Source organism: Limulus polyphemus, unplaced genomic scaffold, assembly GCF_000517525.1.
Source record: "Limulus polyphemus unplaced genomic scaffold, Limulus_polyphemus-2.1.2 Scaffold880, whole genome shotgun sequence".
Lineage (NCBI taxonomy): Eukaryota > Metazoa > Arthropoda > Merostomata > Xiphosura > Limulidae > Limulus > Limulus polyphemus.
Window position 1 is genome coordinate 247175 of NW_013666490.1, and position 27740 is coordinate 274914.

Consider the following 27740-nt stretch of genomic DNA (forward strand, 5'->3'; position numbering starts at 1 on the left):
GAAAGATATAGTTCCTACTTGATATAGGAGTGGGAGGAACACTGGCAGATCTCACAGTATATTAAACTTCCCAAGTAAAACTACCACTCCACTCAGTTACACCAACTCCATCTTGACAAATGGAAATAGACTAGACATGCTTGGAAAAATAAATCTCTGGATATTCTAGAAGATGTCATTCAATGAATGATGATGGTCATCTCTGACTGCAGTTCTGGTACAGTCAGCCTCGAGATGGACATACTGCAAATATTATTAGTCAGTTTCGCATGTGCAACAGGTGAACTGATACTCCACTGGAGATTGATCCATTGTCAGCCATGTGAAGCCCAAGAACAATGGAATGCATGAGTGTATCTGGCAGAGGGGATCACACTACACGCACATACACAAGTAGGGTTCTGTGGTTTAATACAGAGGTCTATTGTGTGAGTGTTATGTAACATAATTATAGAGCTCACACGTGTTGTTTTCTGTCAAGAAATCAAAGAGAGATGAACTCCTTGTGTTGTTCTGCAGTCATTAACGACTAGTTATTCAGATTCCCACTGAAATGGCCATGAGCACATTAAGAAGACTAGAAGTAATCAAGACAAGCAGTAATACTAAGGTTGTATACATCACACGTCTGTGAGTGGGAACATGGCTACCATCACACCTGAGATCATTGATTGTGGAATTATGAAAGCAATCTGGATAAAACACAATGACGGAGAACACAGAAATTACTGCAATACTGTAGATTTTAAAGGACATAAACTTTTCAGAATGTGATTATTTATTTCCAGTAGTGAATGTCAGAAATAAGAAATGTATGCCCAGGTTCTGTGTTGATTTTAGACGGGTAAATTCGGTAACTTGCATTGATATCCTTTTCCTTGCTACGAACATATGAATATCTGGACTTGTTGAAAGGTGTCCATTGGCTCAAAACTTTAGATCGGGCATTCTGTATCTGGTAAGTTGAGCTAGATGAATGACGAAAGCAGACCTAAGATTACTTGTAGCTCGATAAATGGTTTATATGAGTTTTGTGTTTTGCTATTCAGGCTGTATAATGTCTCCACTACTTTGCACCATGTTTTTCGGAATTGGTTAATGAATATTTAATTTTTATTTCTGTTGTTTAACAACCCCAAACCTCAAAGAAGCTGTGTACTAATAATTAAATGCACCCTTGTGATTTTTGTAGAAAAGCCTATCATAGACCAAGTAATAAGTTTCTTATTAGGGTGAAGGAATTGAAGATACCAGAAGAGGAGATTTGAGTGTGGTATTTTTGAGGTATATAGTCTTACCATGTATTTTCTATCTTCTAATTTGAATGATATTTTTTCGAATTTTGTAATTTGTACGCGTGTATGTACAGTTTTCACATAATCTGTGATCAAGAAGGTCATGAAGTTACTTTCATTTTAGCTACTTTTTTCTCAGAAGGTCATGATTCTGTGGCTGAACTATGTGTATGGAAGTTGACAGAAGCGCCGTTCAATGGAAGATCATGTGATATCTTAATTTTCAAATGGAAATTACCAGTCATGAAAGTGGTGATGATCTTATCACCAGCTGACTTTCTGAATGGCTGTGATGATCGTCACTATGATGAAATCCTTGATGGTAATGGTCTCTAAGGTGAGAGGTTTGGGCTGGAGACTCATTTTGCTGCTGTTCGCCCAGAGCCCTATTGACTCACTAGAATATTCAACTTACAGAATGTTTTCTTGGACTTTGAAAAATAGTATTACCACTGAAGGTGAGAGCACATATGCCATCATCAATGTTTTGTGGGGCATCCCTTTTACAGTACTTTTTATGAGACTTGGTTATGGTTGCATAGCATGCCACTGCTTTACCTGAAGGATTGGCTACTCATAAGTTAACATGGTGGCAGTTGGTTTTGCATTCTCCATCACTCCATCACTTTACACTTTATCAGCTAATAGAGGCAACATATATTTATCCATGAACTCAGTTATGGTGATCATCAGGCCAGTTCTGAGAGTCATGTAGTCCAAATCCTGGTCATACTAATTTGTTAAATCACTTATCCACTGCAGCATAAAATAAGTACAAAAAGTTGGCAACAGGTCAAAGGGCTGACCACTGAATACTCAAAGAAAAAGGTAGCCAGAAGGGTCAAAAATTTGATCTTAAGTACTAAGAGTCAAAACTGAATTATTATTCATTTGAAATACAGTCAGGTGTGGAGGTTGCCATAATTGCCTGGTTACAACCATATTCTGATCTAAAGTTACTTCTAAAGGGAGAAAGTAAAAACTGTTATATTGGTCAAGTTACATTTCTATAAGCTTCACGTGTACTTATGCCTTTAATACTCAAAGAAAATTCAGCCTGTGAACTTTTTGCTCACCCAGGCTTTAATGGGTTTCCAATTGGTCAACACACATAATCATGCTGTCTGCTGTCACATCTGCCAAGCAACAGGTAACATAGTTTACTCCAACCCATTACATTGCCATTGAAGAGAGAGTGAATCCAGTAGGAAGGAAATGGGGTCAATTCTGCAGATATCCAACTTTTACTCACAATAGCTAATTCATGCTAGCCATTGTAAAAGTACCAATATCTACCTCTGTTAAAATTTACTAACAGTTATTTCAACATAACCGTTTGAAATCATTTGTACATTAACTTACATTTGGTATGATAACTAAGATATTGTTGATGAATTCCATTTACTTCTGATAAGTTCAGAGAATATTTTGATTTAATCCAATCAAATATATTATGCTACTCTTGCTGAAAAACACACTGTATAAAACTGTTTTCACTCAGATACAGTGTGAATTTTGATTTTTTAAAAATCTTATCCATCCGTGAAATATAATGACCTGCAAACTCTGCAATTTCAAAATTAAAATATTCTTTCACTTATATTACTGAAAATAGCAGATGATATGTATTGTTACGACAGCGGAAGTCACGTGACGCTGGTAACATGTAACGAGTATCTAGAAGGTTCCTGAAGTCTCGAGACGCCCTCTATTTTGTATATATAAGACCGGCGAGAAGTGATGGCATAGATATATAGATAATTGCAGACAGACAGAGACGGGCAATTGAGTCAAGCGCGGTAGTAAGTAAAGTGAGTGAATAGTTGGTTGTGAATTATAGCGTGTGTTGAAGTTAAAGTGACTGTGGAAATTAAGTGTATTGCAGAGTTGAATTGAAAAAGAATAAACTAGTTTTATTTAAGAAAAGACTTGTATCGCTGAAATTTCTCGGAAAGAATTTCTACAAAATAAAAAAAATAACAAACGACCAGAGACGTAACAGTATGTTCAAGGAATGCCTTCTATGTCAATAAACATGGTTAAACTCATATCATAAGGTTTTGACAACCAGATCAAATCTTATATTTCCATTCACATCTTACTTAAGAGTTCAATTCTTTGTGTAATTGATTCAGTTGTTATTCAACACTCATGAACACCCTTATATAATGTTCATACACATGTCCAAGACTGCACACATTTATTTATTTATACACATATTGCTATATAATTATATCAACATTATACATTGCCAAATACACTAGTATGGTATTTTAAGGTGAACTGATTTCCTGTAAAATCAAATAATTAGATCCAGTAATAACAGCAGATTCGATCAGGAATAATGATGATAAGCTACACTTGATAATTTGATTGAGTTTTAAGTTATGTGAGAAATAAGCAGATTAGACATGTTTGATGAGCCATAAACTCCATCTTTCTTTAGAAACAACAACAACAACAACAACAAAAAAAACAGTGTGCATATCTGTATAGACAAATGAATGATTGCATGTACGGGATCAGCTTTCCATTTCTCAGGGAGAATTTCTGTCAAGCTAGTCATGATCAAAACAAAGAAGAAATGAACTAAGAAAACATGTCTGAATTCAATAGATAGTAAGTTTCTTTGTCCAGTTGATGGTGTCACCTCACGAGCTTTGATTTTTAACAGCCTTAGTCAACTGCATCACTTAAACAATGCCAACTCGGTCAGGAAATGATATTAAAATGCCAATCCTTACAATCCAGATTTGTTATGTTACTGAAATATCCTTTTGGTTAGAATAGACATTATCTACTATAGATAACAAAGAAGAAAAAAACAAACAACTAGAACAAGATAACCTCACTAACTTTCTAATCAGAATTCCTTTATCCTAAACAAGTAGAAAACATATGATATGCCTGCACATTACACTAGTAACTTAAAACATATTACTCCTAGCTCACACATAATTACTTCCAGTAACCTTCCCAGGTTCTCTTCCACAAGCTATGTCTAGATAGCTGTTGTACAAGAGTGAATTTGGTGTATCTGGATTTTCAGAATGCATCTGATAAAGCACCACGTAATAGGCTGGTTAAAACTTATCTCTGTAAGTGTGGAGAATAGATTGACTCATCGAACAGAAAAATAGATAGAGAGAAGAAAGCAGAGAATTGTTATAAATGGATTTTAGTCAGATTGGATTAATTCACAAATGGGGTACCTCAGGGTTCAGAGATAGGGCCTTTGCTCTTTATAATTCACATAAATGACGTAGATAAAAGACGTAGCCAATAAATTATTTAAGTCTCTTGATGATATTAAGGGTCTGGGTATTGCTGGTTGTGAGGAAGATGCTGCTACTTTACAAAGAATTTGAATTATTTGGTGAGTAGAGTGAATAAATGACAGATGGCTTTTGATTATATTAAGTGCAAGGTAATACTTGTGGAATGTCTTAATTTTAAATCAAGAGTATAATTTGGATGGGATTATTCTTGACAATGTTATAAAAGAAAAGGTTCTTGTTGTTCTAATTGATCAGTCTCTTAGGCTATCCAAGTAATGTAGTGTTGATAATGGCAGGGCATATAGGAAAATGTTTCTTCTTAAAAAAAAGAGGAGTTAGGGGGAGATCTAACTGAGATATTTAAGAATGTTAATAGGAGTGATAGAGTTAATGCATCATATTTTTTCGTACTTAATGGCGGGAATGGTAGTTCTAGAAGACACAAATATATATTTTGGCAGGGTAGGAGCTGTCTTCAGCTGAGAGAGTTTTATTTGACTAACAAGATGGTTGGCCTTTGGAATGGGTTGACTTCAGTTATGGTGGATGCAATTAATTTAAGGGAGTTTAAGAGAGAGCTTGATAAGTGTTTGAGTGATAAGGGCCGGCTTTAAGTGTTTTATTTTATATTTTATTTTAAAGTTTAGTTTAGTGGATGGGATGGTCAAGATGGACCAACAGGTCTCTTGTTGTCCTTAAATTATATGTACAATATTCTGCCACTTATGAGCCATCACACTCAGCGCGCTTTTCTTTTCAGGTATCATGAAAGGAATAATGACTAGCAGAATTCATTCAAGCTAAGATTTTGCAGTGAAAATTCTCATCAGCCAGGTTTTTTTTTTTTTTGCTGTTATTATATTATATATCAATATACACATACAACTCAATGTCAAAGACACATGTCCAATAATAGAAGAAATATTCAAGCCTTTTTTGTTCATTTGTAGTAAGTTTTAGCAGCAACATCTGACATCATTTTTAAATACTCTGCTTGCTGGTAAATAGAAAAAGAGATTTACAATATACAGATTAGTTCTCTCCGTACTTTCACTCTTCATTTATAATTGAGTGAGAAGTTGCCTCATTGCCTCATTACAGTTCTTACTCCTGTGGCCTGTATAATTTTGATAATTTTTTTGCATTTTCAAGTTTTTTTTTCTTTGTAGTGAAAGAAAAGCCAAGTTCCTATCAAATTCATTAATTTTTTTTTCAAAAAATATACTGAATAAAAGTGTTTACAATAAGAAACCTATCTTTGTATAATTAAGATTCTACGAGGTAACCTGATATCCACTCTAAGAATTTTCAATATTCGATTAATTATATCTGTTTATATAAGTATGATTAAAAACTATAATGCCATATAAAGCTTACAAATTTTACTTAAGAAATCATAAATATAATTAAGGCAGAAATTGCATTAATTTAATTTTTAAACACTAGGTATCGCCTTTCTAAGAAAGGAGTTAGGCACAGACCTCCATATACTTGGTAAGTTATTGTAGAGTTGCTGTGAGTTTCAAGTGCAATGAATAAGTTGAGAGTCATCTAAAATACTAGGTATAATGAAAATATTTTGTAATAAGAAATAATTTTTAATAACTGCAATAAAAAGTTTCTCTTTTTTAACGTTAGGGAAGTTCGGAAAATATTAAGTTAAGCCTAATACTTGTGTAACTCGCTAACTGTAACTGAAGTTGTATGAAGTTATAAATAGAAAGGAAACATTGTTATGCTTAACATTTTAAATTAATGTAGTAGTACTAGTTAAAACACAGATAAAATTGCTACCTTAAAGTACTAATTTGTATCAGAGGAGTCGAACATGGACTGTAAAATATTTTTTAAAAATACAATGTTGCTGTTAGTGTAATATAGTTTTGTAAGTTTAATCAGTTAATGTCAGTGGTTTCGTTCACTGCTGATCTTGTAATTTATATTAATCTGAAGTTTCCTAAAAAGTAAAATTGAGAATGAACCTCTTGCATAGAAAAGTAAATCATAGTATAGTTACATTATAATTTATATTGAGTGTCCACCTTTTTTATTGTTTGAAAAATTGTACTAAATTTAGTTGTTAACTAAAGCAAGATCTATTCTATTTTCTAGTAGTAGTAGTAGTAAGGAGTCCCAGAGAAATGTAGTTCCTTTCCATGGAAGTATGTGAATGCAAAATTGCAGTTGTGAATATATAAATCTCTCATAAACAAAATACTAATTATTGAAAACCATACAAGAAATGGAAAACATCTAAAGTATTAATATGTGCTGAATTTACATTGTCTGTTTATGCCCAATGATAAGACGTAAAGCAACTTGTTGCCAAGCCAATGTGTAGTATGTTTATATTTTGCATTCATTATTTTTTGACATGCTGTCAGTTTGATTTGGGCAGATGTATCTATGTATCATTATGTACAGTAAAAGTAGAGTAAAGAAGGTATGTTGATAATACATATTTACTCTTTCGAAACTATTCACATCAAACAACGTTTGGATTATTTAAGTTTGTAACACCCTAACATTAATTTTACTTATGAAACTGAAAAAATGGTAAATTGCCTTTTCTTGATATGCAAATCAGCAGATTAGATAACCATTTTACAACATCTGTTAATCACAAAAAAACATATACAGGCTTACGTACTCAATTTGACAATTTTATTCCGACTTCCTTCAAATGTAACCTTATACTCAGCCATCTCAATAGAGCATATAACATCTGTTCTAACTACTTTTCATACTGAAATCACCACCTTACAGATCATTTTAATAAACAACAACTATCCTTTGCATTTTATTCAAGACCTAACATGCAAGTTCCTTTCTCACAAATTTGAACCCTCAAAGAAACCATACACTGTTAATAAATACCCATTAAGATTGGTTGTTCCTTTTTTAGGTAAGCAAAGTTTCATAGTGAAGTCACAAATTTTAAGAAAAATTAAAATGTTTGATCTAGAAGTTCAACTATGAACGATATTTAAATCACCTTTCAAAATACAAAATATATTCAGATCTAAAGACCTATTACTTATTCCTGTGTGTTCCTGGATCATATATAAATACACGTGGTGGCCATAATGTCACTTAAATTGCCAAAACTATACACAAATTACACTTGTGAGTCTGCAAACATATGGTATTATCATGCAGAACTGATAAAAAACAAAAACTATCAAATCCACCAAACTCCACAATTCACACACATAGTGAAAACACCAACCATCCTGTCTTTATTATGAATTTCAAAGTCATCTCAGCTGGATCATCCAATATTGGACTATAAATTAAAGAAAGCTTATCTATTATAAATGAATTCCCAACTTTAAATAATAACATAACTTCACTACAATTAAGTCTGTTTTGAATACTTGTATAATATTGTTTCATTATTCTATCCTTTGTTTATTTGGTTGTCTTTTAATTTATTTCATCCTTTTATTCTGTATTTTAATTACTTTTTATAAAATGTTTAAACTTTATAAATATTTCTACCTAATAATATACCCTATTCAATATAGCTTGCTGAAGATGGAATATGTATTTTCCAAAGAATTAAATGTTTATTACTATACACACACACGTGTCAGATGTTCGATGTTGCTGCTGTCGTTTTGTTGTTCATCATTAAATTTCGATTCCTGTTGAATGAATCTGTTGCTAATAAAAGAGCTTGTATGTATGTGTGTGACCACCATAGCTCCAAGAGGAAAGAACGGAGAGACCTAAAACTTTGCACGTGTACTAAAGGGATTCTGAGGGTATTATTTTTTAGATTCAACACAGAAATAATTTGGCCAATTTTTTTTAGCCCTTAGCTCTTAACCACCATAATTCTGCTTCCTGAAAGACTAGAGAAAAGTATCATAGTTTTCTCTAATTCTCACTTACTGAATGAACAATATGTGGAAGTTTCCTGCCAAATACTGTTGAAAAAAGAACAAAATGGTAAAAAAATCTGCCAAAATTGGGATAAAATGACATTTTTACAAAAAATAATAAAGTTCAATAGGCTATGGAGCTAAATATTTCTTAGCTAGTCAAAGGGAAACAAAGGCATCAGGACCTTCTTGGACCTATTGAACAGGCCCTTAGAATACTATAAAAGGTTTAAATAAATAAAGTTCAGGAAATTACATCAGACAAAACAGTTAAAGCATTTTGGTGCATGAAAAGACAATAAGGGTTGAAAATTGCTCCAGGATTGGTGATGGCAAGAACCTTTACAACTTGGCAACAGATGGGCAAACAATCAACATTGTCTTTTCTGAGGCACTGCAAGGATAAAAAATTTGCAAAACACTGATAATATGTGATATAAAATGTGATGTTAAATTGTCAGTGCAATGATAAAGTATTAAGATGTAAAGAAATAACTTACAGCAAAGATTTATTATACGATAAAATTGATGACTTCTGTAGTTTATCTGAGAAAACAAAATCTTTAAAAATATTTTTGGCTGTATTTCATATCTAAAATAGGTTCAAAATACACATACACACACACAGTTGACCAGAAAAATATCAATCTAAACACCCAAGTAAAGCCCGGTACTTTGGCTAGTGTTGAACTATGAATAAATTAAATGACAGTAAACTCTGGAGAATCTCTCAAAGTTGATTTATATGCTCAACATTTTTGTCAAGACCATACATTTTATGTAAGGAATTGTATCATTCAACTTCAGGCCATAATATTCTAAGAGTTTATTTCACATGTAATCAATACTATTGTAAAGTTTGTGTCATGGAAATAAACAATATAATGTAAATATTACCATTAAATAAAGAAATATTATCTTGCATAGTAGAATGAAAGACTATATGTGAAAGTTAGATAAACTTAAGCAAACTGAGTAAGTAGTGTTTAAGCTATTAACAAGAAATTTAGTTATATTTAAGAGGGAGGCCAGTCATTTTATTTATTCACTATTGGTTTATATTTTTCTATAGTGTGGTTAATGTATAAAATATTCTCCTTTGCTTTTACCCATGGGTTCTTAGAATTACTGTTGTAGGTTTCTCCCATTGATGTAGTTGCATGACCAGTTTTGAGAACAAGAAAACCAGATTGCTTGTTCATCAGTTCTTTTGAATGATATTAAATTCAAAATAAATAAATAAAACAGATAATTATGTTAAGATAAAACAAAAGTTGTGTTATTAATTTGTACCCTATAAATATGATTTGTAAATGACTTAACTAAATTTGATGATAATTAAAATTCACTTGCTTAACCTGATTCACACCATAATAATTGTTGTTCAAGAAAATTGATGATATATAGTACTGTTCCAGTTGTATCCCACCTGGCCTGATGAGCTCTGGTATTAGGCGAAAGGCGTTGTTTGCACTGGATATAGTAGATATAGTTAACATATTATAACATATTTGTCTTTGCTTTCACTCAAGGATTCTTTTTATCATAGATTATAGTATTATAAAAAGATACACCATGATAGATTGTCTAAATAGGCTGTTTGCAGTATAGCCTTTATGAGGTCTAGGGAAAATGTTTTTTCAGTAACTGTACTGACCCCAGGAAAAAGATTGTGACCTTAAAAGTTTTGTCGTTTCGTTCACATGTGACCAGATGACATAACCAGACATTTACATGTTTACTTCTGTTTGTTTAAGGAAGTTTCATAATGAACCCATCCACAAATTGTAACCTTGATAGGAACTAACTTCAAATTATTTCAAGCAAAATTACACATCATAATGATCATATAAATTTGTATTAAAATATTGTTGTGTACCTTATTATTATGCTAATTTTTTGCTAATAAGCTTTTATAGATAACTTATTGTATGCTGCTGCTGCTTAGTATTTTTGTATAAATTTGAAGTTTTTGTTTTCCTTAGACACAAAACGTGAAGTTGTTTTTTCAACAGAGTGCTTGTTTTAGTTTATTGATGGGATCTAAACCAATATTGTTTTGAGTAACAGTTTCTCAGACTATTCATATATTTCTTGCAGTGCTTTCCAGATGTTTATCGTAAGCTGAAACATGCATAACTACATTCTACATACCACTAACAAGTGTAGTAGCACTTAGCTCATTATAAGAAAAAGCTTAATGTACAGGTGTGAATACATCTCATGTACCTAAGCTCTGAAGCTTTGCATGTTATTAAGTTTAATGAAGGAGAGTTATCTTGTTCATTCCAAATAGCTTTTGTTGTTTTTGCACAAGTGTATATAATTTTTTATCTACTATGTAGAAAAGTGCAACTATGGTGTTTTAAAATAAACTTGAAATGCACACTGTGTTTGCAGATGATGCAATACCCAGAAATAACATGATGCTTATGGGAATGTTCGGAAAATTGGAGTTTTGTCACATTGAAACAGAATGACAATTGATAATAATGAATACTGAAGCACATCACCATTATAATTTTACAGTTTACTACACACAATAAGATATTTACAAATTAAATGTTAAAATCTAAATCAAATTAACAAATAAATTTTCAGCAAGTTACCCAATTTACACAAGTACCCCAGGAAATTCACATATAATATCTGTAACTGTTAATCTTGTAATCATCTCTAGGTGCTGTTCTGCATATTCTACACAAAAACAAATATTTCCATAAGAAATGGTGGTAATATTTTACTATTTACATATCACAGACCGAACGATACCATTATGATCATTGTCAATTTCTCGATATGTTTCCAGACTATTAGCAAACTACAAATGTACAATAAAAATAATGAAATTAAGAAACAGTTCAAGTGTTCAATATAGTCATATTCCCCTTCTCTTATATGCTACTCATGGTGATGCTGTTTCTCCATACACATATTACTATAATGGACAGTGTGTGTGTGTGTATATGTATCTGGTATATGACTGAATTAATAAATACAATGTGTTGCTATGTATTGAATGGCATCACAGACAAAAAATCCATACAAAATTTCACGCTTTGGGTATTCAAGGTTCGGACAATAAGAAAAATAACTGGTATGTGCAACAATCATTTCTTTGTCACAGAATACAATTTTAAATAAAAGTACTCTCCTCACAACAAGAATACGACTTTCACTAGGACTGTACATGAGTTTGATTATATCTTTATTGATGTAATTTGTAAATATAGTACTTAAAAATGGAGTTCTTAAGAATACTTTTTTCACTAAAGGGTAGCACTTTTAATATATAAAAATAGTTTACATCAGCACAATCCAAATACTTTTCCTGTGCTGTACTTCCCAAAAAAATACTTTTTTAGAAAATGTTCACTTTTTCTAAATTTTTTTCAATGAGGTATGAATATTAGCACAAATGGCAGCCCTTATGGAAATATTCAAATCTGTATCTCAACACTATTCACAATAATAATCACTACTGTACTCAAGCTTACTTCTGAGCTACAGGATGACTGTAACCCTCTCTGTCGATCACAATAAATCTATCTCTACATATTCTAATTTTTCCTCATGCACTCAGACTTGTGGTCAAATTATAACCAATGATTACTCACATCATGTGATTCACACTTTGCCTTCTGGAAATGGCTCACTTACGCAAAGCATGCAAAAATTAATAATAAATACCTTTTACTCTGCATATACAAAATACACTGCAACTTTGCTCAGTAACTACAAACCAAAATATACTTGCATCTAAACAAACATGGGAAATTTCTCCCATAAACTATATAACCAGATATAGTAATTCAACACACACACATTTTAAAAACATATATACATAATAAAATTACTGTACAACAATTTACATTGTATAACTGTGTGTGTGTGTGTATTATTGTATCTAAAAGCAGGGTTTCTTCAGCCATTTCATTTTTTTTTTTGCTGCATAGTTTTAAGTCAATTTTGTATGTTAGTTATAAATATTTTACAATTGATATTTTGTCATTTTCTAGCATTTATTTATTGTAATTGATAAAGAAAAACAATATTCAATTTTTCATTTCTGCACAACCCTGAAGAGATTAGCTTGCAAACAATACACTTGTCAATATTTTTTAGAATTTGTCTCCCCCATCCCAAACAAAAACTTTATTTTTGCTAAGAACCTATCACTACCCTTGAGAGTATCTTATCCATTTCTTGATTTTTAGGCATTGCCCTTGTCTTTTTATTTTTTGTATAGTCCTTGGTTGCTACCCATTTCTAATTCTATATCAAATGCTTTGATCATTTACTAATGAAATACTGACTTTAAAAACAGCTATAAAGAAAACTTAAATATGATTGGATAGAGCAGGAATTGAATTTTTGACATAGTAGAATAAATATAGTGGTTTGAGCAGTAGTTTATGGTTTTATGGGTAAATTAGATTGAGTGAAAGTATTTGTGTGTTACATTATGTGTTTGAAAGCTATAAAATTTTCTTAAATGGGAAAATAACAGTTAGGTTTAATGAGTATGGTGGATTACAGCAAAATATTCTGAGGAGTCAAGTCCTTATTTACTGAATGTTATTTTTGTTTATGGTTTTTAAAGTACAAATAAATTGGCTAACTGGCTGCTTAATGATTTCTAATTGGAATTTTGATATGTTTTAAATAAAAACTGACATTATTTGTGGTAGTAATATTTATAATCAATTTATCTGATTTACACAGATCAGTGGGGATTACTGCCTAATTTAAAAACAAAACGGTGACTGACATCTCAAAATTATCAATTTGCCATATAGCAAATGTTCAGATTATCTTTAAAATAATTTATGGCAAAATATATTGACTTTTCTTTTTAACCATATCGTGCCAGAATAATAATTTAATTAAGTATCCAGGAGTTTCTCATAATATTCTGAGAAACCGTTATTCATGTTCACCCTTGACTTACTTTACATAAATGCTTCCTGACTTGAAAATCAAACATTGGTTGTGAACTACACCTGTCACTTGCATTCAACAGTATTCTTTTGTTTTGTAGTTTAGGATTTTTTGGAACTTGGAAAAAATTTCAAAAACTAGGCTGTTTCAGTCAAACGGGGATGTTTGGTCATCCTAGTATAATATTGTAAAACCGAAATTACAGAATAAGTGGTGATGACAGATAGTTATGAAAAATATCTTTGATGATAATGATGATGAGAAGTAGTAAAACCAATGAGTTGTATACTGTTGTATTTTAAACTGTGGGTTATGTATAATGATTTTTCAATTCTAAATTATGAGGTTAAAGTCTGATTACAACATTTATATTGCATTGTATAAGTAGAGAATGTATCTGTTTTGGAAAATTCTGTCATTCATACTTGTGCTGTTTTTACCTTGATTACTCTCTGATGATATTTGATGTGAAGTAATCCATTTGTTTTTTGAGTGCTTTGCATGTTTAATCATAAACTAGAGGAACTAGTTCTTAAGTTTATGTTTTATAACAGTTTTTTTTACCATGCAAAATATATTTTTTTCATCAATTGGTGAATATCCATACTGTTTTTAAGTGCCGTATCAACATCCCACGGGTCACAAGAGCCAACCTTCAACTGTATCTAAGACATAATCAAGGTGCTACAGGACAGCCTGTATGTAGGTAAAATCAGTATTTTTGATTGGATTTCAGGACTGAAACCAATCAAGATGTGAGCATCTTTTTCTTATTTAAATTTCTTTAGTAAATTACCTGTATTTTGGTGGTTTCTTACCTCATTGCAAAATAGTGTTCACTCAGTTTCAAATGGTAGTAATATGTAACTATGCACTAGTCTAAGTTTTGAAGTTGAATAATTAAGTAAAGGTGTAATAATCTTCTTATCATTGTAATATTTGTTATTTCATGCCTTAACTCATAAATATATTGAAATATGTTATTACAGTTGAATGAAATTATACATTTTGTGTAATGTTATGAATTAAAAAGTATTACATGATCAGTAAACAAATTAATTTTTTAATTATCTAAGTTATTTTGTTAATATCATGAAATGCATGTAAGTCTAAAGCCTAGAGTAGCTTTGATGAAAACAACAACGAAACATCATTTATTACTATATTTTCTAATGTATAAGATGACCCTGGATTTTTTGAGCAAGTTAAGTATATTTCTTTGGGGTTAAGTGTATAAGAAGACCTCTATTGTCAAGCAAGTCTAGGATGTTTCTTTTGTAAAGAAATTCTTAGATGTTATTTTTAAACTATGCTAATCTGAACTCTTGGGTAATCAATACAACCACAAGTGTGTTTTTTAATGCTTTTCAAATGCTACAGGCAACTCATTGTGGCAGAACTTAAGTCACAAATATGTAATAAACATCTTTACAAAGTTTTCATCACAGCTGAACTCCTTTTATATTAAAAAAAATCCTAAACCTTAACATATAGTGATCTACTATAATTACATGTTTATTTACAAAATTAGTGTACATTACAGAAACTTCTTTTGATATAATATTAGCAAAATTTTAGTATGATGGATGAGATCAATACATTTCAAATCAAAAATGTCTTGAGTAATTGTAAACAGCATTTGAGATAACTTCTAGTTATCAAGAATCAAGATAAATGATACAGTTACAAGTATGTTATTGTAACACAGTAAGTGGTACGATCTCAGTGCACTTACTCAAAAATATAAAAGGAACAATGTATTTTTGGTTAAAGATGCTATTAACTGGAGAGTTCTTACTAGAACTCTTATCTTTGTCCCTGTGTATAAGATGAGGGGTAAAATCAGGCATTGTTTTAAGAGTAAAAAGTTTCGTCTTTTACACCAGAAAATGTGGTAAGTGTCATTAGAACATGAGAAAAACAATGAAGGCTGTTTGACATTTTACCCATCAAAACCACACAAAAATATCGAATTCATGGTCACCACCACCAAAATAGTTCTTCTCAGGACTTTCCTCAAGATGACAGCAAATAGCAGCTAAAACATAGGATAAAACTAATTAGTACTCAATATCTCTTGGTAAAAATATTAAATAAATAGAAAATAGTTAGTATTTAATGCTCAGTCTGTGAGTCAAAGAGACTTGTCTGGTGGGGTTGATTCCCAAACAAAGCTTTCCAGTCCTTTTCTTTAAATTCTAAATAGAGATCTGAACTCCTTGCAATATCTGGAATTGGAATTACCCACCAACTTGGCTGAATTCACATTAATTTCCAGGATTAAAACCCATATCCAATCAAAAATCCCACACAAAACATGGTAATGACCACACATGTTGAGCAATACAAGATCTGGTTTCTCAGCTGCATAAAGCCATTTTCTCCAGTTTTCCTTCTGTTCATAACAATGAATGGGGAACACTTAGCAAATATTATTTGCTACTGTAAGGTGGCTAAGAGTGGTACCTGCCTGAACATGAACACTTCCGGTATTTTGTGCAAGAGGAATACGTTCAGGCCAAACCCCTTTAACTCTGCATCTTTGTGGCTGAACAATATTGAGAGCCGAGTTCTCTTTGTTGTAAAGTGTGTGTTTTTTTGTGGTATAACAGATCAAGCTCTTTATTGGAATACATTTTTTTGGTTCTAACATAAATACTAAAGATTTGACACTCCCTCTTTAGCTCACCCATCCTACCCCAATTTGTTGTCATTAATTCACAAACTGGGTCTTAATTATTAGAGTTAGCTTATTATATAGGCTAATAACCCTGTCAAATATTGATAATATCCAATCATAACCATAACATAAGGATTTAACATAGGTGCCTAAACACATAGGAAAGAAGGGACATGCAACCCCCCACTGCCACCCACATACTTTTTCCAGGTAGTGAATTATTAACAACTATGTTATATTTGACAAAAACAAAGTGATCTAAGTCATGATTAGATTTGTTTCCCCCTACTTTTCAACAAAGTTTGGCACTCGTGATACTTGTTCTAAATCGTCAAGCTAACTACTGTACCAAGTGTATTGTCTTACTTTCAACTCTCCTCATGGGATTAACTTACAGCCATCAAGCTGATTAGTGTTCCCACTCTTGTTGGCATACTTTCAGCTATCTTCAAGCAAACAATGATCCCACTGATGTCTTACTTTCAGCTATCTTCAAGCTAATCAGTGTACCCACTCATGTTGGTTTACTTTTAGCCAACTTCAAGCCAATCTGCATTACCACTCATTTTGGCTTATTTTCAGCTGTCTTCAAGTTAATCGATGTATCTACTGATGATGACTTACTTTCACCTATCTTCAAGCTAACTGATGTTTCCAATGGACTAATTGTCTTTTGGTGGTCTACAAATAAAAATGTTCTCATTGTTGTTTGAACTTTAAAGTTTATTCAAGTTATATGTAACTAATGTTCCCACTAGTATTTTGCCATTGTGCCTTCACATACACTTCCAATGAAGGGTGTTGGGTGCAATGCCATCCTACCACACTGCTTCTTCCACTGGCATAAAGTAACATAAATACACACAACATTTTGAAATCTGAAAATACAAAGGTATGGTTAAAACCATTGTAATTGAAAGAGAAACTTGTCATTTTAGTGAAATTTCCTACACTATTGTACTGGCTGAATGAAATGTTGTTGACTTGTTTCTCTTCCCTTAACAGCAACTCTGTCATTTCCTTGAGTATGTATCCTGAACTGCTGTAGTCTCCTCTTTTGGTAATTATTTTGCAAAATAAAAATGAATTCATAATAAGACGAATCAAAGAAAAGGTTGAGCTTTGTGTTCATTTAAGTCCTTTTTAACTGATGAGTTCTTGTGAAGAACACTTATTTATATGTTTTTACTATTAGAATCTTATTGCACATTTTAAGTTATATTTTATTTAACAACTTAGACTTAGGTAATATTTTGTAAATTCAGTATTTTAATTTTTAGACAACATTCATATTGACACTTACCAATTTTGACAACTGGCACCTAACTTTATCTACTGATATATTTGATAAAAACAATTTTCCAAAGCAAAACCTCAAAATAAATTTGTGCTCTGAGCCAACTCTTTTATAGCATGTTCTAAGTAATTTTAAAAAATAATAATAATTTTAGCTGAAGTTATTTTAAGTAAATGAGCAAATTAATGCAAATAATGAAATTAATTTAAACCTATATTTATAGTATTAAAAATATGCTATTTGTTTCAAGCATCTTATTAAGATGTGTACTCATCCAAGTACTCATGAACCTCATTGAGATTTATGCTTTCTTAAAACTGAACAATTTATCTGACATCATGGCATTGATTAACTTCAATAGGAATCTTTCCACTTTATTTGAAAGTTAGAGGCTTGGTCTTTTTTTTTTATGTGATTCATCATTACAACCTTAACTGACAGTAATATCATGACTATTCTTTGTTGGGGATAAGTAAACATAGAGTTGTTTCAAGTTTTAGAACTAAACTTCCCTTAGTGAAACTTTTCATGATTTTTTGTAATTTTCATTGGTATTAGATTAATAACACTGAGCCTGAAACAACAATGATCAGAAACTACATTTCACCCACTACATAAAATTATTTTTTGATAATTATTATTACTTTTGTCACACCTTTTCAAAAACACAGCCAAATCAGTTCACATCTGACGTTTTTTTGTTATTAGGAAAAGCTCACTCACACCCTAGATACAGTAGTGCTTTAATATTTCAGAATAGTAAATTAAAATTATGCAATTGCTTGAGTTTAATACACAACAATAACACACAGTCATTCATGTAAAATAATGGAAGGCAAAAAAATTGAATACAGGACAAGGGAATCACTTTCTTTTAACTACATTGACATTTTTACTCTCTTGTTTTCACAATAATAATTTTAAACAGTAATAAAGTTGTTGGAAAGTGCCTGATGAACTTACATTTCTTATAGGAATCATTTGGTACAGAGGCTTTGTACACCCTTGCCCGACTAGTTATACTTTCTTTGTTGAGAACATTTCTTCCAATTATTGCTAAGTTTCTTTGAGGTTTTAGGATAAATTTCATCAGGGCTTCTATTAAACTGATACTTCTTTTACTACATAAATCTCTTCCCAGCAATGAAAAAAGAATGTTAAGAAAGAACTTAAGAATAATGTAATTAATAATATCAATTTCATGCTTTTTTTTACTTATCTAAATAATTTTGTAAATCTGCTGAAGCATGAAGTACATGTAATCATAAAACCTACTTCTAGATACTATATGATCGAAACATTAACAAAACTGGACTTTGATACTCATAGTGGGCAGAGCACAGATAGCCCTTTGTGCAGCATTGTCCTTAATAACAAACAGCAACATGAAATTTTTAACAAAAAGCAACCTAAATTAACTTGATGAAATTATGTAAACTTTTTGTAGGAGGTATTAGACATAAGGTTAATAATATGTGGAGAGAATACTAAAAATGACATATAAATCCAATAGAAGATATAATAAAGAATCATATTTTTGTAAGAACGTAGTTTATTGTGAATATTTTTTAAACTCTGATTACCACAATGAGTATGTTGTCTACTCACAATCTTTACATTAGGTCATTCTTTACTAATATGAGCACATTATGATAATTAATTTAAAACAATAAAGAAGGGCACATAAATCACATTGACTATATACATCTGGTTATATGAGTGTTAAACATTTAAAAAATTATAATAAGGTTAATCTTTTATACCTATTAAGTGCATTTAGTGTAGTCACATTTTGCATCTTAAATCGAATGTTTGTCCTGTAATCTGGCCTTAAAGTTTTTAATGTTTGACAAAAACTTGCTTGTTAGTTGCAGAGTCTTGGCTACCTATTAAGTAATGGAGGATAAATCAACTTTGAAAGAATTAGATACATGGGTTGAGCAGTTGAATGAATGTAAGCAACTCTCTGAAAATCAAGTTAAAACTCTTTGTGAAAAGGTATGTTAACATTAGATTTTTTTAATGCAAACTAACTATAGATCTTATAGTGTGCATAATTACATTTCAAGGTAACAGATTATCAGCATACAATCTGACTTGTTGAAGTCACTCTTCACCTAGCAAAACCATATTGAAAGCAGCCTTTTTCATCCATGTAGGTATATCTGTCATACAGAAGTTGAAAGTAATTCAAATTAAAAGCACTTGCAACATCATCAAGTGAAAAGTTTATAACTTTAACTCAAAATTACTTTAGCTTACAAACAAGTATTCACATGAGGTTTTAAAGCTTAAACCATTTTTCCTAATATTCTTGGTTATATACTCACCAATTTTTAATCTTACCAGTGAAACAGACTACCTTTTTATTTTTAGAAAAATTATCTAAGCCCATACATATAAACATCAAAATCTTTGGGTCTTCTGTGCCTCGTATTAAACTAGAACTAAATGTTAAGTCTTTCCTTTTTGCTCAGATTTCTTATAGCTTAAGTCAAATTTTCTGTTATTTTCATAATTCTGAGGAATACTGTATTATAAAATACAAAGTTGTTTTTTACTTCATTATGCTGTTTATTTTTAGTTATTCATCACTTCTAGACTCCTTGAGGTGGATTTCTTTACATGTGAGGGGACCTCTGAGAAAAGGTTCTGTACTTTCAATTTAACTCCTCTGGGATCTGAACATCCAACTATGTGTTTTCCATGCGTGGTGTCACATGAAGGGGAGGAGAGGATCCTGGTGATTGAACAGTATCTGGGGCACTGCAACACACCACTTTGGCCTTGAATTCCTGCAGACGGGTGGCCTTGGGATGGCCCCCCAGGGTCAGTCGACTGGTCTTGTTGGGCTAGGGTCAACTGAATACCAATGTTGGGCATTCTCAACTGGTGTTGGGACATTGTGTCTGATGCTGGTGTTTGGGTATAGTGCTCACGAAACCCTGGTGTTGCTACAGTGTCGATGTTTGGCATTATAGTGCATCCCCTCGTAGGATTCCATTGTGGGTGGGGTCGGTGGGCACTGAATCTTTCTCATTTCATTATGGATCCCCCAAATCCTCAAAAAATAAAATAGTAAAAAAAACAGCTAATTGATAAATGACCACATCTTGAATACTCTGATCAGCAATCTTCAACCCATTCTGAACCTGTATCTCGTTTTTTGATCTTGCATTCCTTGTCAGACAAACCTTTAGGACAAATGTCTCCCTTTTTTATTCAGAAGAGATTAGAGGAGCTTGCTGGCTCTCCAAAGTCAGTCAAGAAGCTATGTTCTGGGGACATCTTGGTGGAAACATTTACACCAAAACACATCAAACTCCTCTTGAATTCGAAGACCATTGTGGATATACCCATTGAGGTTACTCCCAATGATAGTTTGAATTCCTCATGAGGAGTTGTTGTTGAGAGGGATTTAAAGAACATCCTCGAGTCAGAGATCCACACTGGTTTCTCCAGTCAAGGAGTTTCTGCAGTGCAACGTATCTCCACACGTAAAAAAGGAATTATGCTGCTTATCACTGTTCTTATTTTGACATTTACATCACCACATCCACCTGCCTCTATTAAGGCAGGTTATCTGAACTGTAAGTTATGGCCATATATTCCCAACTCTCTCGGATGTTTCCAACGTCAGCAGTTCGGTCATTCGAAGGCATCTTGTCATGGTTCTGCAATGTGTGCTCGTTGTGGTGACAAAGACCACAATGCCCATACGTGCAAACTGGACTCTTATTGCATTGATTGTAGTGGTTCCCACCTCTCTCACTATCATTCTTGCCCTAAATGGGTGGAGGAGAAAGAGGTACAGCATATAAAAATTGTTAACAATGTCCATCTCGGACATATGCCACTGCACTATGCTCCACTGCTATGGTGGGAGTGCAGATGGACCTTTCTGTGCCTCTGTCAGAGTTTTTTTTGCATCATGTGGAGAGTCTTTTGTCCTCAATGGATAACCAAGTTGACAAGTCCACGTCTACTCCTGTCTCTGTCCCCAACATTCCTTCCAGTGATAGCCCATGTCCACCTCCTTCATTCCTGGCTTCCAGTGCCTGCTTGAGTCTATCTTCTTTGCCCCCAAGATGCAGAATGATTGTTCGTTCATGCCTTCAGTCACTGGAATCTAAGTCTAATGACAGAGATCTGCTCACTTGACCAAGGTCAGGATCCATGGAGGTCAATAGACCTCCTTCTAGTAAATGGCATGGTCGTACACAGAAGAGTTCTCTGCTCAATTTTCCTCTATCTAAGTAAAAATAGCCACTTTGATACAGTGGAACTGTTGAGATTTTCATTCTAATATGGATGACATTAAGGCCTTGATTGACTCCTTTTACCCCATGTGGCTTTTCTTACAGGAAATATTCCTGAAACCTGCTGATACAGTCACCTCTTGGCAGTTTTCTTTATACTGAAATGACAGGTTGTGTGATGGATGAGTGCATGGAGGGGTGGCACTGCTGGTTGACCAGCATGTGCCCATCTTGTCAGTGTCACTTGATACACCCTTGGAGGCTGTAGCCATCTGTGTTTCCTTGGGTCATACCATCACTCTTTTGTTCTCTCTATCGTGTCTCCTGGAGAGATTTATGATCAATCAGACCTTGATGCTCTCATTGAATAGTTGTTGTCTCCCTTTTTAATCCTGGGAGACTTTAATGGGGTGGTGCTGATATTGATAGGAGGGGTCGTTCTGTAAAGTTTATGCTCCCGGATCACACCCTTTCTCTATTCAATACTGGTTCTTGTACTTATTTTCCTGCACCTAGTCTTTTACTGCCAGTGATCTTTCTATCTGCTCCCCTTCACTTTTATTGGAGGGTTGACAGTGACCCATAGGGCAGTGATCATTATCCTATCATTTTGAGGGTGATTGGACATGGTCCATGCCACCCGACCCGAGTGCCACTGTGGATCCTGCTGTCTTTAGTCTCCCATCTATTAAGGACTGCGTGGAGGCAGTAACTGATTGCTTCATTTAAGCAGTTGTTCATTCTATCCCTAAAACCTGAACATGTTTCCCACAGTATCCTTGTCAATGGTGGTCTCCAGCCTGCCAGCAGGCATGGAAGACTCAAAAATGGGTCTGGGGTACTTTTTGTAGGTATCCCACCCTTTCCAACCGCATCACTTTCCAGTGGGCCCATGCCCATGCTCAATAGGTCAGACATCAAAGTCAAAAGGAATCTGGAATTAAGTTCACAACTAGCATCTCTTCAACAGCCAGTTCCAAAGTCATATGGGATAAGATTCAGAAGGTCAATGGGAGATATTCTTCCCATTCCATTTCCATCTTGCTTTTCAATGGCCAGGAAGTTTGCTGATATACAAAACATTACCGATACTCTCAGTGAGAGATTTTCTCTTTTCATCCAGTACTTCTTTTCTTCCCTCGCCTTCTTGGCTATCAAGTCTCAGGCAGAACGATTGCCTCTTTCCTTTCAGGCCGATTATTTCTATGACTATAATCACCCCCTTACACTGGTGGAACTCACACTTGCCTTTCATCAGTCTGGCATGTTGGACCTGATGATGTTCACAATGAGATGCTGCACCATCTCTCTCCTGCCTCTCTTGCTTTTCTTCTGGTTGTTTTTAAACATATCTGGCAAGAGAACATTTTTCCTGATGCTTGGTGCCAGGCTATTGTCCTCCCTTTCTGTAAACCTGTGAAGGATCCCAAGATTCCTTCTAATTATTGTCCAGTTGCTTTGACTAGCTTTCTCTGTAAGGTCTTAGAGAGATGGTTAACACTCATCTTGTTTTGTTCCTCAAATCAAACAACTTCCTCATGCCAACCCATTGTAGGCTACATCAACAGTGCTCCACCCTGGACCACCTAATTTGACTTGAAACCTCAATCAGGGAAGCATTCCTCAAGAGAAAACATCTTATCTCAGTGTTCTTTGACCTTGAAAAGGCTTATGACAATTTGTGGAGGTACAGAATTTTGCGGGACCTCCTCTCACATGGGTTGCGTGGTCATTTACCCATTTTTATTCAGAACTTTTTACTGGACAGGAGATTCCAAGTCCGTATGGGTTTGACACTTTTCCATTCCTGTGTAAAAACACAGGAACTTGGAGCCCCTCAGGGCTGTGTCTTGAGTGTCACACTTTTCAGTATCAAGATTAATGCTATCACTACACAACTTTCTCCTATTGTGGCAAATGAGCTCAATGTCGGTCGTTGACCATGAGGTTTATTGAGCGGCAGCTTCAGACTGCCATCAATTGCCTGTTGAAGTGGACCACAGTAAATGATTTTGCCTATTTTTTTTCCAAAACTGTTTGCATGCATTTTTGCCACCAGTGGAGCCTACACCCCGATTCTGAGCTCTGTCTCGGTGATTTTGTTTTTCCTGAGGCAAAGTTCTTTGGGCTTTTCTTTGAGTGTAAGCTTACTTTCATACTTCACATAAAGCAGCTATGTGTCAAGTGTACAATGGCACTGAAAATCTTCCGTGTCCTCTTTTACACTGATTCTCTTAGCTCTCTACTGGCCCTGGAATAGCTTAACATTAGTTCTCACCCTGTTCTTGTCAATATTCAACAATGATTGGCCTATTTTTTCTCTATCTTCTGTTTCCATCTAGTTTTTCTGGGTATCTGGCCACATTAGTATTTGTGGAAATGAGCTCGCTGACACTGCAGCTAATTCCGTCTGCTCTGGTGTCATCACAACCATGCCTGTCCCCCATATATGGACTACGGTCCTGTATTCAAGGTGAGGCTTCATGCCAGTTGGCAGTTGAATTGGGGTCAGCAACATCATAACAAGCTTTTCCAGATCAAACCTTGTGTTGCTCTTTGCATGTCTTGTTTCTGTAAGGAAGAAGTTATCCTGGCTAGGCTACACATTGGTCACAGTTTGTTAACTCATCGTTTTCTTTTATCAGGTACTGATCCACCAATGTGTAGCCTTTGTGACAGTCAAGTCACAATAGCCCACATTTTACTGTCATGCCGTCATTGCAATGGTGAGCATATACTTTTTACGGGGTTTACCCTTGATGTTGGAAGGTGTCATTGGCGATAGTGACACTTTCCATCTTGATTGTATTTTTAAATTTTATGAGTCATTGGACTTTTTAATTCTATTTAAATCTTTTATCTGAATTTTGGACATTGTTTAGTTTTAACTCGATTTATTTTTACATTTTATAACAATTTTGCTTTCACTGTTTTTATTGTTTTTTTGGTGCAGATAGCGTAGTTGCTTTGCACCATAAAATGCAAAACAACCAACCAACCGACCACTTCCAGGCACTAAACACTTTCATTTTTGTGACAGGTTACAAATCCTGTATTTCTCTATTTATTTTTATGAATTAGAAATAAGAAAAAAATACTGATATATTTGAAATATGATAATAAACACAGAAAAAGTTGATATTATTCCATAATATAATCATCTGAAGTGTTTAGTATTTATAATATACACTGTAAATGTTTTAAGGACATATAAGAAACTTATAAGTAACAAAATGGTTGTTTGTCATTTTTTCAAACTACTGATGTTTGTCCATCCATCATTGAAAATAATAATGCAAGTATTTACACTTGCATGTTTAAATGTATTTGAAATGTTTACAGTTCTGTCACATAAATTCATCCATTTTAGTAAATGGAATTGGAACTTTTTTTTCCAGTCAAAAGAAATACTAGCTAAAGAATCCAATGTTCAAGAAGTAAAATGTCCAGTTACTGTATGTGGAGATGTGCATGGGCAGTTCCATGACCTTATGGAACTGTTTCGTATTGGAGGAAAATCTCCAGATACCAACTACCTCTTCATGGGAGACTATGTAGATAGAGGATATTATTATGTTGAAACTGTAAACCTTCTAGTTGCTTTGAAGGTAAGACTTTTTCTTTCTGAAAGTATACTTCTTAGTTTTATCATAATTTTCTTTGAAATGTAAAGTAGTTTAAAGCATGTGTCACCTTCACTAGCTCAGTGATAAGACTGAAGGCTTACAATGCTAAAAACTGGGTTTTGATACCCATGATGAGCAGAGCATAGATAGCCCATTGTGTAGCTTTGTGCTTAACAAACATATCATTTGTGTCTTGCGTAGATGAAAGATTCAGAGAAATGAAAGCAGTTTATTGTACATGTAGAAGATATATTAGTACATGCCCTGTTGTAAAACCACATACATTTATATGCATTTAAAAAATCAAAATGATATAGAATAGTGTTAGATATACATGACTGTTTAGGTTAATGCAAGCAATATGATTCAGATGGTTTAAGGTTAGCACAAGTGTTCAATTTATTTTTAGAAGATTAGTTTATCACTGGTTTGTTTACATATCTATGTATGAATCATATGTTATATAGTTCAATTGTTGTGAATTGGTGCTTATTGTATTATTACATCATGTTACTACAACCTGCTAAGTTTTTCTTGTTGTTTTGATTGAATATTATTGTGTCATAATATCTCATAGTGTATAGAATGTTCTAGGCCTTGATCAGGTTATAAATACATGTACAAAATGTAGTTCGAGTTAGTTATAAAGTTAGTTAGATAGATCTAGACTGAGTGATTGTGAGTATAGCCATAAATTGTGAAGAGTGGCAGCTTTTACGGTGAATTATTACAGATTGTATTGTAATAGCAGAGTAGAGTAGAAATAATTTGTCTTGTCAGTTGTGTTCTAAAGTAACTGAACCAACCTATGTGGACTTTGATATAAAGCTGTGGGTTCAACTGTGATAACCAACAGTGTAACAAACATTTGTATGTACATTTGATTTGTTTTAATATATTATTTTAAAACAAGTGGACTGTGTGCTGTTTGTATATTCTTGAAATATATCATCACATACACCTACTGGAGAGAGTCTGGTTCACACATACATACAAAACCTGGCAAATAGCATTTAATTAGTAAATCCTGAAGTAGACTTTTTTAAAAAAAATATTTAATGTTTGTTTATAGAATAAGAAATACCTGATGTGAAGGGTTTGTAATATACATATAATGATGATATTTTGGTGTGTAGTAAGAAATATTGAGTGGTTTGATTGAACAACGTTGGTGAAATACAGGATTTTTAAAATCATCATTTTTTAAAAGTGATTTAGAAAATAACTTTCTACTTGTTATAGGTGAGATATCCAGAAAGAATAACGATTTTGCGAGGAAATCATGAGAGTAGACAGATTACTCAAGTGTATGGATTTTATGATGAATGCCTAAGAAAATATGGCAATGCAAATGTTTGGAAATATTTTACAGATCTGTTTGACTACTTGCCATTGACTGCCCTTGTTGATGGACAGGTATGAAATTTTTATGCCCATTTCATTTGGAGGCTTGTAAGTTACAGATTATAAATGTATTTATATATATTTTTTATAACAATCTCTCTCTAAGCAATATTGATATGACTTTTGTGTTAAATAACTTTTTAATTTGTTATGGAATGGACTATCACTTGAATATAAATTATGGAATTTGATTTCTTATAAAAATTGTTAACAATGAAAAATGGATATAATGTGGTTTAGTGTGATATTGGATAGAGTTTATTGGTAGAAGATGGATAAATTTATTAAACATATGCTTTGTCTTTAGAGTTTACAAGAATTTCTCATATTTGTTTGTTGAATCTATTAATTAAAATTGTTTAAGTTCATACTTTTTTACAAGCAGAATCTTAAAATGTACTTTAGAAAACCATATGAGATCTGTGGTAATAATAGATATGGGTTTTAACATATTTAAATTAAACTTTTTTAATATACTTACACAGTTATGGAAGTAATGAACATCTCAATTTCTTAGATATTTTGTTTACATGGAGGATTATCTCCATCAATTGATACCTTGGACCATATCCGGGCTTTAGACCGCTTACAAGAGGTACCACATGAGGTAAGGGTGTATAGGTGGATGTTGTTGGTAGTGTATGTCGTTTCATCAAGATATTTTATATTGTGCTTTGAAAGTGAAGAAGTCTTGGTCATTTAAGTACTTATTGTGTATGCATTAAGTAACAGCTTGTGTTTTAGTGCAGGGTTAAGTCAGAGGAAATAGAGTAAAGGTGCTGAATGGTACTGTTAGAGTTCCGACACATTTTAGTTCCAACATTTCTTTAGATCAAACAAGTATACTAATAAATTTCTACAGTTTATAAAGACAAGTAGGGATCAAAATATACATAACCTAGCTAGCTATTTACTAGAGAGTTTTTAATACTACAAAAGTTTTGAAACAAGAAAGTCAAAACTACAAAACTGAGTTAATTAAAATTTAAAAAAACTTTGCATGTCACTGTAATTACGTTAGTCTGAACCAAAGTAGGCATAGAATTTTTTTAATTTTAAGTAACTCAGTTTTT

The 27740-nt window shown here is 33.0% G+C and overlaps 1 protein-coding gene across 10 annotated transcripts in view; it reads left to right on the top strand.

The window, feature by feature from the left end:
* Nucleotides 1-5999: 5999 nt before the first annotated feature.
* LOC106461017 (serine/threonine-protein phosphatase 2A catalytic subunit beta isoform-like) overlaps nucleotides 6000-27740 on the top strand; it is a 30365-nt gene continuing 8624 nt past the window's right edge. Inside the window, exons 1-7 of one of the 10 annotated variants that reach the window (XM_013920791.2) lie at nucleotides 6000-6067; nucleotides 14019-14156; nucleotides 17087-17141; nucleotides 19247-19376; nucleotides 25036-25245; nucleotides 26506-26679; nucleotides 27185-27274. In XM_013920791.2, the coding sequence (XP_013776245.1) occupies nucleotides 19275-19376; nucleotides 25036-25245; nucleotides 26506-26679; nucleotides 27185-27274 (576 nt within the window). In that variant the 5' untranslated portion in view covers nucleotides 6000-6067; nucleotides 14019-14156; nucleotides 17087-17141; nucleotides 19247-19274. Of the gene's footprint in view, nucleotides 6137-14018; nucleotides 14157-17086; nucleotides 17142-19246; nucleotides 19377-25035; nucleotides 25246-26505; nucleotides 26680-27184; nucleotides 27275-27740 lie in introns of all 10 variants that reach the window. The other 9 variants (XM_013920794.2, XM_013920795.2, XM_013920790.2 and 6 more) reach the window with 9 other exon arrangements.